Below are 15,595 nucleotides of genomic sequence, written 5' to 3' on the forward strand. Positions count from 1 at the left end.
GGGCTATTCTATACAAGAATGGGATGGGCCATTCTATACAATAATGGGAAGGGCTATTCTATACAAGAATGGGATGGGCTGGGCTATTCTATACAATAATGTGATGGGCTATTCTATACAAGAATGTGATGGGCTATTCTATACAAGAATGTGATGGGCTATTCTATACAATAATGTGATGGGCTATTCTATACAAGAATGTGATGGGCTATTCTATACAAGAATGTGATAGGCTATTCTATACAAGAATGGGATGGGCTATTCTATACAAGAATGTGATGGGCTATTCTATACAAGAATGTGATGGGCTATTCTATACAAGAATGTGATGGGCTGGGCTATTCTATACAAGAATGTGATGGGCTGGGCTATTCTATACAAGAATGTGATGGGCTGGGCTATTCTATACAAGAATGGGATGGGCTGGGCTATTCTATACAAGAATGGGATGGGCCATTCTATACAATAATGGGAAGGGCTATTCTATACAATAATGGGATGGGCTATTCTATACAAGAGACTTCAGGAGTAATGGTTGTTTAACGGGAACAGTGCTACACCTGCAGGAGGTGACGGAGATGGTATAGCGGAGACAATGGTAAGGTAGATGTGTAATGCTAACTTGGCGTGAGGGGCTGTATTTGGCGGCTAAACGGGGGGGGGGGGCTGCGTAAAGTGTCGATGTGTTTTCTACGCAACCTAAGAACTGATGTTTTAAACATGCGCAACTTCTAGCCTAACCAACTCGTCCAATGACTATCTACGGTGCACACCGATCTAGGCTCCAGGCAATCGGAAACAAGTGGATCCATTAACCGTGTCAGTCAGTCAGTCAGTAGTAGTGCTTTCAAATAGGTCAAGGTTATTCAATTTCACCGGCATTTATCGCCAAACTTTTTTCCCCCCTCTTTCTCTCAATTGATCTCAAACTCTGAAAAAAAAAAGAAGAGGACCTACCTGGCAGATCAATAAGTTTTTTATATACCGACAAGAAGGCTGCTTCTGCTGCTTTGCTGCGTTTTGACAGGGAATCTATTTCAACTTGAAAACTTTTCAACAAGGGCGCTACAACTTTTCGAATATCCTAAAAGAAAAAAAACAACAACACAATAGCCTAGGTAGATTGTAAAAACACTTCTTTAAATTATTTATTTTGTGAGCAAACCATTTCCGTAACCCTCACAAAATAAAGGTCTCTTACCGAATACGAGTGGCTTGCAGAATAAGGATAAGGGCTAGCCAGTACACGAGAAAGGAGAGTGTAAAATTAATTGTAACTATTAACATCGCCACAAGCCAGACAATGACTTTGTCTGCGTTGGTTGTGGCAAAATATGTAGGCTACAGCTGGACCTGCATAACCATGGAAAAATACTGCAACATTGTTTAATCTTTGGATAATCAAATGGTGTGTTTGTCTCGTTTCTGACACTCTTTAATTTGTGCACGCTAATTAATGACGCGTACTTAGCACTGCTGAGCTCACAATCACACATCATTTCATACGTTGACTGACTTCCGGTCAACAAAACTCCGTGTGAGAGCCAAGGCCCCATGGGCACGTCTTCATTACGGAGCACTCTATAGATCTAAACGTTCTTGTGATCTATGAGGATTAAACTCAAGTGAAATACAACACTGAAAGATTACTGACGACATCGACGAGAAATCAGATTCAAATCTCATTGATACCGGGAAGTCTTGCAAAATATGTTAACAAGAATTTAAAAACCGGGCGTAGTCGGTGGGTAAAGAAAAAAAAACAATCGGTCCATAAGCTTAAACTACTACAAATGACATGCAAGACTATATATATATAGAAGAAACGTGTAGAGGCGTATTTCTTACTAATTATAAACAAGTCATGATTTCGGATGACACTCTAGGCCACCATTTGAATAGAGACGTTAACACACTACAATGTCCTCCTCAATGTGTCACCAATAGTCGCCATGTTTTTCTTTGACCACAAGCACAACTTCAACTATAGCATGTTAACAATATTTATACTTTTAAACTTATTTTTTTAATTCATACTTTATAATTGCACAAACACGTATCAAATAGACATTATTTTCAAAGTATACATTTCATATATTTATTTGTCCAGACTGTATGGGGATTGGACTTGTACCTTACAATGCTGCTCGGCGCATTTGGGCGGCAAGATATCTCCCTAGAAATTGGTCTCCATTAATGTTTGCAGTCTCTGGTGTCCACTGCTATGAAATCCTCCGTAAAAACGAGCCCCCCCCCCCATGTTAAATGACATATATATATAGAGAGACGTTTAACAATTTTATTTAACCTTTGTATTCCCAAATTAATGTTGCTGTTTTATTTGAACTCAATGTACTGAATGTAACATGATTTCAGTGAGTGTATCTTCCCGACCAGTACTTCTTTATAATGAAAAGAAATGGTAACATAGTTATTTGTGTCTGCTCCCTAAAACATTTGAAGTACTAAAACTGTTAGTAGACTTTCGACATAATTTAGTTTTTACGAATGCAATTTGGAAAAAGAAGAGAAAGCTGTTGAAGTACCCAGTACTTGGTTCCTGTTCCTTGTTTGTCCTTCCTAGTCTTGCTGGAACTTGCGACGTCAAGAGAACGTTCTGGTTCTTGGTAGTGTTGTACAACAGACTCACCGGTTGCTAAGGGATATAGCCTACTCGACTCTTCAATGCTACTAGTTATCAATCAATACTTTGTTGTCGTCTTCTTCAAAGCTGTAGTGTCTGTTGTTCAAACCAGCGATTAAACAACATCCACACACAAAAAACCCGATGGTAACGTAATTAGCCGAAATCGCAAACAAAGTGAAAAGAAGAGATGAAATTCTATGACCATTGTATTTTGTAAGAACCTAATTACAACTGACTGTAGGTTTGAAATAATGGGTAATTTCTGGTCCTCCCTCCTCCTATTTCTGGTCTCATCTCCGACATTCCATGACGCAGACATTTAGCCAGATAAATGGTAGTCGACAATCAAAGCGCAGCTCAAAAACGATACCACGATTATCGCGCAATGATTTCATCTGCCACGTTGGCGTTCAATTCAAATCTGAAATTGCCCCCACTTTGCCACGTGGCAATCAATCACACGAGACTTAGTTTTCCTCCACGAGCAAACTAACTGCCAAGACAATAATAATCATAGGAAAAAAAGTCAAACTCTTTAACCATGACAGCGTCGGCGGCGATCGAGAGGCATAGGGAAAGTGAAGGTGGCAGCAAACGGTGTGCCTGCCCCAATCACGCCCTTTAGAAGTTATAACAGTCATACCACAACACGACATGGTCCCGCCACGACATAAAGTGCAGGACGCATTGATGACTAATTGCAACGCTGGTTAGCAATAATAATCAACAAATTGAAAGTAGTCCTCAAATAAAATGGCAAGTTGCGAAAAAGTATAATTTGTTAAGTTTAAAGTCTTGTTTGTTTTGGAATATTAACAACAAAAACATTAACAATACTTTTTTTATAAAGACAATACCTCCTTTATACAACTTCTACAGCGATTGGTTTTCTTTTAATAAGTAATGAATGTTAGAGTAATAAAAATCCCCCCCCCCCCTTTACGAGAAGGAATCTGGATAAGCGAAGCTATAGATCTACTACCCTTTATAATAATCCAATGATAGGCCTTTAGATCTAGACTTAGAAGAAGATAAGCAAAATATTCCTGAACATGAATTTATTGAAGTATTGAATCAAGAATGCCCTACATTTGGAAATTACCGAACACGATAGTATCTAGACCTAGTTCTCTAGCGAAATTAAATGTTTTCTTTTTTTTTTAATTTGAAAAAAAAAAAAATAATGATCAATACTGGTCATAGACTATGTTTAAATAATTCAATAAGGCTTTTTTTTTTTTACTATAAATTTTTTTTTTTTTTTTTTGAGGGGGGGGGGGAGGGGCTTTATTCACGTCCCGAAATGGAAAAGGCACCCAATTCCCTCGGTAGACAAGAAGGAGTCACAAAGTTACTAAAAGGTAGGAGAAGAAGTACATCGTTACACTAACGGTTTCATTTGGTTTCAAGATGAAGACAAAAGCAACTACCAGTGTACGTACAAGACTTCAGATAGATCGCGTTCATGTGATAGGTTGACAGACGTAGCGCCCTACACAAAAACCTCAGTAAACCACTTCCTTGTTACAATTGTCCAATTAAAAACTGGCACGCTGTTTTCCATAACATCTCCAATCGTAGCTAACCATTCAAATATAGTCCAATTAATACAATCTACTGATTAGACGTTACCAACTTACATAGAGAGGGTGAACAAAAATCGGATCCCATTATTCGGCAGTGAGCTTTACGCCAAGCGCGTGTGTAGTTAAAGCTGAGCTCCTAATGCCCAGCAACTCGTGTTCACTGTCAAGCGTTGACTGGCTCAATGTACACTCCTCTAACCTGGATGACATTACACCCAAGTCGTTACAGAAATGTTAAACTCAAATGGCTGTCTCTTTTTAAGCTCATATGTGTAGTGTGTGTTTACATTTTTTCTTGTCCGGGAGGCTACAGTTATAGCTTTCAATATTTTCATTTTCAATACGAGTATTGTGCAGACATTGCTAGTTCAAATCCATGAGCTAGTTTAAGCAATAGAGGAGTTCATGATTGGTCACATCCAGGGGCGGACTGGATGTCAAAATCGGCCGGGCACGTCTATACAATCCGGCCCAAAAATCTGTATATAATATGATGGGCATCCAAATCTATGTCTGTTCTCAAAATCATTGCTAAGTATGATAATGTATCGATAACTGTACACATGCTCAATATCTTTATAAGAAATGTAGGCCATATGTTGCTTTTTAATCGCTAAACGTGTCGGCCCTAAAGGGACGGGGCCTACTAGTAGCACTGTCTACGGATGTAAGCTATTACATTATTTCGGAAAAATTTCTTTAAACGACGTTCAAAGGGTCACTTTTAGAAGAGATTATTACAAATCCTTTAACAATTTAATACGTGTCATAGTGGCACCCATGCGGCCCTTTCGGTGGCCTACCGGCCCATTTAGGTACCGGCCCAAAGGGCATTTGCCCGAATCCCCATATAGCCAGTCCGCCCCTGGTCACATCGCTTCTTTGGTGACATCGGGCTACAAACCTAGTCAAGATTCTAAGTCCAGCGGCACTACGGTGAACCAATTGACATCAACTCTTACTTTTCAATTAACATTTTTTTCCTTTTTTTTTGCCTTTGCTTTGAAAAAAAAAAAATCAGTTCAATTTTATGTTGAGTACAACGCTTTGTAATCCTCACCCCCCCCCCCTTTCAAATTCTATAGCATATTCATTAGCAGTGCTTTTTTTTTCAGTAAAAAAAAAATTGGTGCTGGTACTCAGTGATATATTGACTATTAACTACTAATAAATTAAGAATAAACGTTAAAATAAAAGAAATGTAATATTTTTTTCCCCACATTGAAAAAGATGTCGGTACGCTGTACCGGTGCGTACCGTCACAAAAACAAAAACCTAATTATTAATATGAAAGCTTAGATAGTAACTTTGAACTCATTTAAGACTTGATGTCTGGAAAGTGGACGGAGACAATATTCGGGAATGAAGTGACTAAAAAAGTAATAAAAATGTTTGGCAGCTCAGATTTAGAAAATTTGGTTACATAGTACAGAGCCACACTCACACTGGTGTCAGCAGTGGTTGTTATCAAAGAAAACGCGTATTAGATATAACTACATTGTTTAGGGTTGACAAACACAACTCTATAGACCAATATATATATATTATAAGTAGAATGTAAGTTGTATGTATGTATGTGACTTATAGACATCAAAACCACTTGACCAATCTTGATAAAACTTGGCAGGAATGTTCCTTGGGTACCAACTTAGACCGTAGTGTATGTATTGTAGCCCTAAAACAAACTTAAGACCCTAAAAAAAATAATGTTGTCCGACTCTATTACAGCTATAGTATTTTATGGATCTACAATGTTGACATGAGAAAAGATCGAAAGGATTTAGACCTAGATCTAATTTTAAGAAATACACTTTGCGCAGATAGTTTTTTACTTTGACGCATGAAAATACAAAAGAAGATCCATTGATTTCATTATATAATACAATTAACCTTCAATTTTGTGTTTCAAAAGCATTTTTTACATAAATTAGTTCCTTATATCTGTAACTACAGATTTCCTGACGAACATTCTTTCATTAGACAATACCGTAATGAATCGCTTACTAAAAATTAATTCGTTTAATTGTTTACTTTATAATCCCATCCCTAGATCTAAAACTCTAATTCATCTCTAAGATGATAAAACTTCTCTTCGCACAGATAGTTTTATACTTTCACATGAACATACTAATTATAGTCCATTCATTTCATATTTTGATCAAATCAACATTCAATTTTTTTTTATTTTTTTTTTTAAGAGACTAAATTCGTTTACGAAAGCTGCGAAGCCGAGTTGAGATAGGTCTAGTTCTATATTCATTCATGATTCGCGTACTAAAAATTTATTCGTTTAATTGTTCACTTTATAATCCCATTCATTTAACAAACTCTTTTCGTTTTTAATAGATATGAATGTATCGGCTTCGGGTAATCCCATTTTTCGCAAAACTAATTTTATTTTCGTAGCGAAAGAGAAAAAAACTTGAAAGGATCATTAGCTAAGTTTAACATGCATCTAAATCCAATCCACTAGATTAGTAAACACAAACTTAGACCCGCAGGCCGCGGGTAATGTCAGGCTAGTATATATATATATATACCTATAGATCTAGTTGCCAGGCCAAAGCACCCGATGAAATGTCGTAAGAAAAGAACTTCAAAAAAAAACAAACTGTGCCCGGAAGCCTAATGTCAGCTATGAAAGTGAAATAAATGGGAAACATTTGGTTGTTAACTTTGTTGTTTTCTAGAAGCATCTCTTCAACACTGTCGAACAAACAAACAGCAACAACAACAAAAAAAAAAGGTTTGTACCCGGGAGAGGGAGGGATCTATTAACGTGAGCCACTGCAGAAGTCAGAGAGATGGTCGATACAAACTGACAGCGTGGCACCAAGGTTCTTAGCACTCATAGTGATTGGGGGTGGGTGGGGGGCGCTTTCACGGAACTTTCCTCGCGGGTCCACGTGGAACGAGCCTGTTGCGAAGGGACGACACTCAGGCGTTTTATATGACTCTAAACATTCAACATACAAATAATCTTACCAAAATATTTCAAGACAAATAAGAAACTTGAATACATTCAAGAAAAAACACGTGGAGTCGATAGCACTGTCCATGATCAGGCAGCTACTACACACCAAAAGCTAGGACGCTGGATATTGGCAGCTTATTAATATCTTTTCATTGTAAAACACTCAAGTAGGATCAAACAACTTTTCAATAGAAGTAACAATGTAACTCTAGGAAACTGAAAAGAACAAATATGTTCCTGTTTCATATTTTATTTCATAGCATTAGAATTAGACATTAAATGACTTTGTTTCACTATAAAACTGTTATATTAACAGCTACAGTCACTAGATGAGATTTTTAGTTCCAATTAAAATTGCTTCCACAGCAGAGGGGCCCACAACATCAATAGTCTTGCTATGTCAGTACACATTTTGTTTTTCAGGAGTCAACTAATTAGTTCATATTTAGTTTTTCAAGAGTCAATTAATTAGCACACATTTTATTTTTCAATAATTAGTTAATTGTATGTTTTTCAAGAATTAAGTAATTACTACACATTTTGTTTTTCAAGAGTCAATTAATTACTACACATTTTGCTTTTCAATAATTAACTAATTGGACTACACATTTTGTTTTACAAGAATTAAATAATTACTACACATTTTGTTTTCAAGAGTCAATTAATTAGTACATATTTTGTTTTTCAAGAGTCAATTAATCCACTGTCTTCTTTTACGACAGTAAAAACTGTTCTGTCCATTACTTGTGTAGACATGGCGGAATCCTATATCAGTTTACACCAATGACACAGTCCTTACTTCCAGTGTACGCCTATTGGACTACATAAGCAATTACAGTTAGATCTAAACAAAGGACTGACACTTGGTGTCACGAATCCACCATTGGCGGAGTTTGCTTTATCACAGTGGGCAAATAGTAACAGTAACAAAAAAATAAAAAGAAGCAAAATAATGGACGCCAAAGCGTATAACTATTTCCTTGATAAATAGAACTAATTGGTCAGTATCACTCATCTGGTCAGTATTACCCAAAAATGACTCGGTGGTAAATGTGGTCTAAATGAAATGGTCTACCATCAGCATCAATGCTTGCAAGATTTATTGGCTCATTAAGACTTTGGAAAAACAGGTTGTTAAAACAGCGTATGTCAACGAAATACAGATATAGATGACCTAGTAAATGTGGACCCTTTAAGTGAAACAATTAGCATAGTCTTTTTGTGTAGGAGCCCTGTTATTTTTCAAACCACGAGAATAAATCATACATGTCAAGACTGTTCATTTCCCTGTGCGCAGGTGGGTTACATATTTAAAACATTCAGAAAACATTGTTTTTAAAAGGAACGTTTTCGATAGACGTGAAGCGATCAAGAACTAACAATGCACGGACCCGCTTGACAAAAGGCCCTAAGAGAGGTGGGTTTAGCGAGCGATCCATCAAGCAAACGGGAGAAGTCTGGGACACACGCCATGTTAACATAAGAACCTCAAACATAGATCACTTCTACAAGGAGGGGGGGGGGTGAGACTGAACGCAAACTACAGCCCAAATTTACACTTGATTTGAGTGTCCAATATTTCTGTACAAAGGAAACCAAGCTCGGAGACAACCGAAGAGTTCTATAGTAACCAAGTCATTGCCAAGTCAAGGAAGAAGCAACATCCAAAAAAAAAAAATGACGGAAAGAGCGCGAAGCTTGATATCACGTGTCCTTACGTTTGGCTATCTCTCCTGGCAGTAGAATGATACACCATCGACCACCTGATCATCCATCGCTCTCTCAACCAGCAGTCAATTGGTAATTGACGACCGCGCCCATCTCTTAACCGAGTAGAATTAATAGCAGTCTACCAATAAACAAAAGCTCATTTCTACAGCAGACGATGTTGGGGCGGAAAACAACGCCTGAATGAAACTTCGACTACCAAATCTTCTCCGCCATCAAACTTCTCTTTCTTTCAGCGTTCGTCTCTCATGAGACTTCCAATAGTGTCTGGTACCGACACGCAATGGCAGGACACAAAGTTGGCGTGCGCGTGTATCACACAACGTGGCTGGGTCATGTGGGTAAAGTCAGTCAACCGAATCTACCTAACCAACAGTGAAAGTGAAGAGATCATTTGAATGACATAAAGGCAGGTAAACACACACACACACACACAAACAAGATTACAAAGAGACTTTGTGTTATCACACAAACTCAGAGTCTGCCCCTGTCGGAGTCGGATCCCTGTCGGATCTGCCTATTCGCAAGGTATATTCAAAACGTGATTTAATTTTGATGGTCAAAAATAATAATGTTTTAAAGATTCATTTGCCTCTGTGAAAAAAAAAATGTTTTCTTTTTCTGTTTTGCATGTTTCGGGATGTTCGGATTTTAAAATAATTAACTTCTCGCTGGACGACGGAAGATGGCGGCGAGCAAGGTATAACCCTGCATGGTCGTTCAGTATGCGCGCTGGACTGTCGTTCGGATTTATCGATAGTCCCTAGTTCAGACCCTGCCCGCTCCCATCCCCCGTCGTCCTGCGGGAGGTTTGGACTAGGAAGCCGGATATGTACAATATGTCAGACGAGCGATTTTAGATAATCTTTCAGCATTGATTTATCGTGCTTGTACTTCGATGTCTCAGCACGGCTATCAACAGAGCTATTGGCATTTTCATTTAAACTTAACTAGAATAAGGATGTAGATCTACATAAACTAAACTTCTGATTTAGAACTCTTAAGATCTATATCTACTAGATCTAGATCTATAATATAAATTTGGAATAATTTAGATGTAATTTAGATTAGATTTATGCAAAAATAAAAATCCTAGATAATCTATCAATACACTGAATGCAACATTAAATTTTTTAAAAAGTAGATTAGTTTCAGTATATTATAGCATTGCAATATTGATCTATACGTTTGGAAATCAAAATCTACATTTGAAGTCTAGAAATTGAATTTCTAAATCTTGATCTAGTCTATATCAGTCTAAACTAGACCTAGAAAATCTAGATCTAGACTCTACAACGATTTTAATTTTAAAAATCTAGATTAGTTTAAAAAATCTAGATTAGATCTCTAAATCTAGCTATCATGCCTTTTTAAAATACGAGTCAGAAACTTTACTATACGAGTTGTTTTAGCATTTTATTTGAAGAATTCATTCCATATGACGTCAAAGAAAAAAATCCACTACGTCACACGGCTTAGCTAGACTAAAAAATGTCTCCATCAATACGAGCCACTTATCGAGGGTTTATAGACATTGGTGCACCGAGTTTTTATTAGCATTACATTTAAAGAATTCATTCATAAGACGCCAAAAGAAAAAAAAATCTATTACGTCACAATGGGCTAGTAAAAAATAATAATTTATTAACGAGGATTCATAGTCTCTAGTGCACAGAGTTCTAATAGAATTCATTTAAAGATATTATAAATATCCGTAGAGAATGACTTTCGGGATGCGATTGTCCACCATCTGGCGAACATGTCCAAACCAGCGCAAGCGGCGTTGTCTGAGGGCTGTAAAGATGCTGGAAATACCTGTTCGCGCAAGGATCTCAGTATCGCACACTTTTTCTTTCCATGTGATTTTCAAGAAAAAGTTGTAAGGGCCTCCACTTAAATCAGGTCCTGCCCCCCCCCCCCCCTAGTTATTTCACTAACTTCTGACTGTCGATATACGCTCCGTTTCTACGACCAAATAAAAAAAATGTGGTCCTTGTTTAGCTCTGAATAACTTTTTCCCATCTGTCAGTCAGACAGAGCTAATAGCTAGTAGACCACGTCACTTCACCAGAAAAGGAAGATCAATTGAAAGTCCCTGATGGGCAAGTTCAGAATGTGGTCACTATTGACAAGTGATTTCCTTTTCCAGAAACAACATCAACTAAGTTCCCCAAATCTCACACAATTTTCGGCTGAACTGACAAGATCAATTTGTAGCATTCGTATAGGAAGGGTCAACGTCACTCGATTTACATATGCACTAGAAAACGGGAATGTCAAAAAAAACAAACAAATAAGCAGCCTAGAATTTACGAACCGTATCGCGTAGCTTCCAGAATCGTTTGAAGAAAATATTTGTATTCTTTTAAAAAAAAATGCATGATGTCATTATGTGTATATTTATACGTAAAAAATTCTTTCAATTAATGACTTTCATTTCACGACTTGCGGTTCTAAATTCTGAAGATATTTTGTTTTAAACAAATATAAAAATAATAATAACAAGGAAACACAATATCAAAATCGGCCCCCGAAGTGGTCCACCCAGGCAGGTAAAAAGGCAGGTTTCAATATTTTCAGAAAGAACATCAGAATGAAATTCTATCAAAGACAAATGACAGAGAAGAATGGAGAAAGAAGGTTGACAGATCTTGTGTAATGCCCCAGCATTCCAGCAGACCAAAGGTTAGGTGAAAGTGAATGTGAAGTTAGATGTGAACCTGGCCTAACTGATGTCTTATAATGAATTTCTAACTGATTCTAACTGACCTAATTGTTTTGTAAAGGATCAATCTCTTATTGAAATCCTCAAGTAAAAAACATTTCCATAAAAAAAAATTTTTTCTTTCGCTTCGAGTTCCGAGAATGATTGTATATGCTGCAATTCACGCGATAATACGAAAAAGAACTTATCAATTGTTGTTTTAAATTATGTCCAACTTATATGCATACTAAATAGATTTTTTCTCTTAAAAAAAAAACAAAACATTTTTTTGTGTAAATGTAGTAATTAGTATGGCAGGACTTAACTTAGCAATAAAAATGTAAACAAAAAAAAATTGACAAAAAATCTAAAACCTTTCGTATAGGTTTTTGAATATATTGTAAATTGTTGTCTTCCCAAATAAAGAGCCTCTCGTGTTTGTTACTATTTGATAGTGAATAGTTGTAAAAGTGGTGTATTTTTGTGAATGAAAAACCTGCTTGCATAAGTGATTTAAAAAATTAGTTTTTTCGCTTTCTGAAAAGAAAGAAGCAGCCGTTGCATCAGAACTTTGAATGTACTGAAATATTATGATGTCGGATTTTCACTATCTTTTCTAGTTTACGAGATCTAAACGGGACGGATGGACGGACAGACATTCCACACTAAACAAATAGCGTCTTTTCCCCTTTCGGGGGCCGCTAAAATGACAATTCATGCAAGTAAAAAGATCTAATAGTTTTGAATTCAAGCAACATCAAGAGGGATAGTCCTCTTTCACACACTATACGGTAAGGGATCCGTTCAATACTTTGATAATGTAGGAATAACAGCAAACTATAAGTCTTTTTGTTTCTTTTATAAATAGTGGTCATATCACAAGGTTCTCAGGGCTCGGAAAGACCTTCCTTCAGGGAACAGTACCAGAAAAAGAAGAGGCAGACAGAGAAAACGATGACAGCATAAAGAATGGACGGGCATGTTGTTGGGAGTAAATCTATTCAAGGCAAAGGATAGAGAAGAATGGAGAAAGGCGGTCAACAGATCCTGTGTGGTGCCACAATGGTTCAACAGACTAGGAGATAGGTGAAGGTGAAGTAGTGGATTCAGTAGAAATGTTGAGTTTAATTCACCAAGACAAAACCCCGTAGTAACGTGTGATCGTATCACTTTCTAGAAGGAGTCATTTCTCATCAGAAGGTGTCATTTCTCAAGTCAAATGTACAGATGGTGACATTTAGTCATTACCTCTCTCTTCACTCCAACCATCTCTCTCTCTCGTCATCTCTTTTCAATAGCTGAAGTGATGCCATGAGGGGGAGGGGCTTGCCAGGGGCAAAGGGTAAATCATGTCAACATTTCCCTGTCCCTTGTTTCCGCTGGAGTTTCCAAAATGACCTCACATCATCTTTGTGCAAGCCACAACTTAGAGATGGATAAAGCCACGTAGTGAGAACCACTGCTCTCTAGTTTGATGTCAATTAAATATAGTTGGAAATAGATTCAAGGAGGGAGAGAGAGAAAGAGAGAGAGAGAGAGAGAGGGGGTGGTGGTTGCAGTAACATAAGTAAACACAATGAATGAACGAAGCCAGTCACAACTGGATATTTGAAATAAAAAGTGAGGAGTGTGTCAAGGGCGATGATGGGGATCAAGGGGGTGGGGCTGAAAGTGTGTGGGTGGGGGGAGGGTCCATTGATAAAATCACCCACATGTCTAGACAAGAGTGATGCTACACTCGTTAATCATGCATCTAATACCAGCACGCGCCATGTTCAGTAGGTCACACGCAAAGTCCCTACTTAGTTATATCGTTTGAACCTGTGCTGTGACCAAACGTTGGGCTTGCCTGTGCATTACGAGGGAAGGTGTCGAAATGTTTGTAAAATGTTTGACAAGTTTCGGATGTTCTTTCAGATTCTGACTATTATCCCATCCTAGCCCAAACCTCCCGCAGGCCGAGTTCGAACTTTGGAGACCTTCGATCCCATCGCCAGCGCACATACCACACGACTTGGCAGTATGACAAGGACTCAGTTATCCGAATTTCCTCTCATTCACTCAAAATCTACCTAACGCTATTTTACCAAGCAGGTTTCTTAAGTCTACTTTCCCCCCTTTGTAAATACATTGCAGAAACGTTTTTGCAAAGGCAAATGATCTTAATCAACCGAGAATGTCTCTTAAAAAAACAAAACAAAAAAAAAACACATTTCCACAGTTTTGGACTTATCCTTACAGACTTTTGACTTTTCCATACCGACGTTCTGATTACAGATATGTAACATTTCATTGTGGCCGGCCACTCTAAGGAGAGCATTGATATCAGCCACTATTGTGACAATAACTATACTTTCGTAGCAGTTTTGTCTTAGAATTCAGGATTAGGGATTATGAACTGCGCGATGCCAGTAAGTAGTTCTATGTGGGTGGTTTCTCTGAAATGGTATCGATACGATATTTGAGACTTATCTTATAAATGCTTTAATATCGATGCCGTTGGTTTCCCAACTGAGAATCACTATCTGAAACTAAAACCCGTTGTAACTGATGGAAGCTTCTTAAATGTTCTAATAGGCGCTCTGCTATAAATCTAAGTACTTGTACTACTGACAGGTTCTAGAAGGTGACAATCAGTTGGCAGGGACTTACTTCTGGTGTGTTCTTCTTAAAATCTCGGCTCTGTTCCACTAAACGTTTCCTGGAGCCTTCACTTTCATCCTGTCTGTTGGCCAAGTCTGTTGCAGTTGTGTCGAGTTCCCGCTGAAATCACACGAGAAAACAAAAAGTTAGTTACTACTAATTGCACGACAAAGTTAAAGCCAGTATCTGAAGCTTCAAGACATCACAATCAAATGTTCTATAACACCCACAGGTAGTTTATACTATAAGGCAGTGTTTCTCAAACTGTGTTTCTCGGATCCCTAGTGTTCAGCGAGGCCGGAATACGTGTTTCACGAACTACTGTAATAATTAACTAGTAGGCCACCACGTGAATTAATCGCTCTGAAAAGTAATCAAAGTGTCCCGCTAAATACTCAGAATGTGCCAAGTGTTCCTTAAGGAAAAAGTTTGGGAAACACTGCGATTATGAAGTAAATGAATGGCACTGTTTGGAATGATCGTAACATATTTTCAAACATGGTGTCTTGACAAAAAAAAAAGAAGAAAAGATGTCTTCGTTTCCTTGAATGCATCAATATTTCTATGTTGTTTTTCATCTTGAATCTGAGTAAATGTAAACATCCTTGCTAGCCTATACTACGTTATTTACCGATGTATTTCGTTGCTGGAATCTCGGGCTCAGTGCCAGGTTCAAGAGAAGAGGAAAAACACAAAAAAAGCGTTGAGAATATTTCATGTTAAGCCGTCTTGAGATTAGTTCCCTTTGTAGATTAATCAGAGGAATGGATCAGTCATTTTTTTTTTTTAAACAGCTCTGCTACTATGTGAAACCTAAGTCACACTATGCAAGTATTCATTGGATTACAAGAAGAATCAGCCGACAATCATCGAAATTCATCTATTAACTATTATTAAAGACTCCCCTAAATCAAGCTGATCTACATGATAAGATTAAGAGTGTAAAACTGTTATTGATTGTTTCTGTTTAATTATCTGTATTTAAATTGGTGATCAGTAATAAAAATGAGATTTTGGAACATGAAAAAAAAGGTCTAGATTAGAGATAAACTTGTTGCCAGCAGAACTGAAACTTAATAATGCGGTGGCATCATTACAAAGTGCATCAAAAATATCAATTTTGTGTTTCCATTGTTTCACACTACGCGCAGGTTCCCAGTACGCCACCTTCTGAAATGACTAACCTGGGAAATGTACTGAAGTAAACTGATTATCTCAAAACTCTTTGTACATATTAAACTAGGAAGACATTAGATGTAGCCCGAGGGGGAGATGCATTGTTTAGTTCTAAACTGTATCTAGTGAAAGTACCT

The 15,595-nt window shown here is 37.5% G+C and overlaps 1 protein-coding gene across 2 annotated transcripts in view; it reads right to left on the reverse strand.

Annotated features, from left to right (window-relative positions):
• The window catches only part of LOC106067975 (homeobox protein cut-like 1), a 182,380-nt gene that overhangs the window by 104,096 nt on the left and 62,689 nt on the right, over window positions 1–15,595 (reverse strand). For both annotated transcript variants that reach the window (XM_056005490.1, XM_056005489.1), the window contains exons 2-3: window positions 14,292–14,402; window positions 958–1,084 (exon numbers count right to left, since the gene is read on the reverse strand). In XM_056005490.1, coding sequence (XP_055861465.1) covers window positions 958–1,084; window positions 14,292–14,402 — 238 coding nt within the window. The remainder of the gene's footprint in view (window positions 1–957; window positions 1,085–14,291; window positions 14,403–15,595) is intronic.

This window comes from Biomphalaria glabrata, chromosome 12, assembly GCF_947242115.1.
Source record: "Biomphalaria glabrata chromosome 12, xgBioGlab47.1, whole genome shotgun sequence".
Lineage (NCBI taxonomy): Eukaryota > Metazoa > Mollusca > Gastropoda > Planorbidae > Biomphalaria > Biomphalaria glabrata.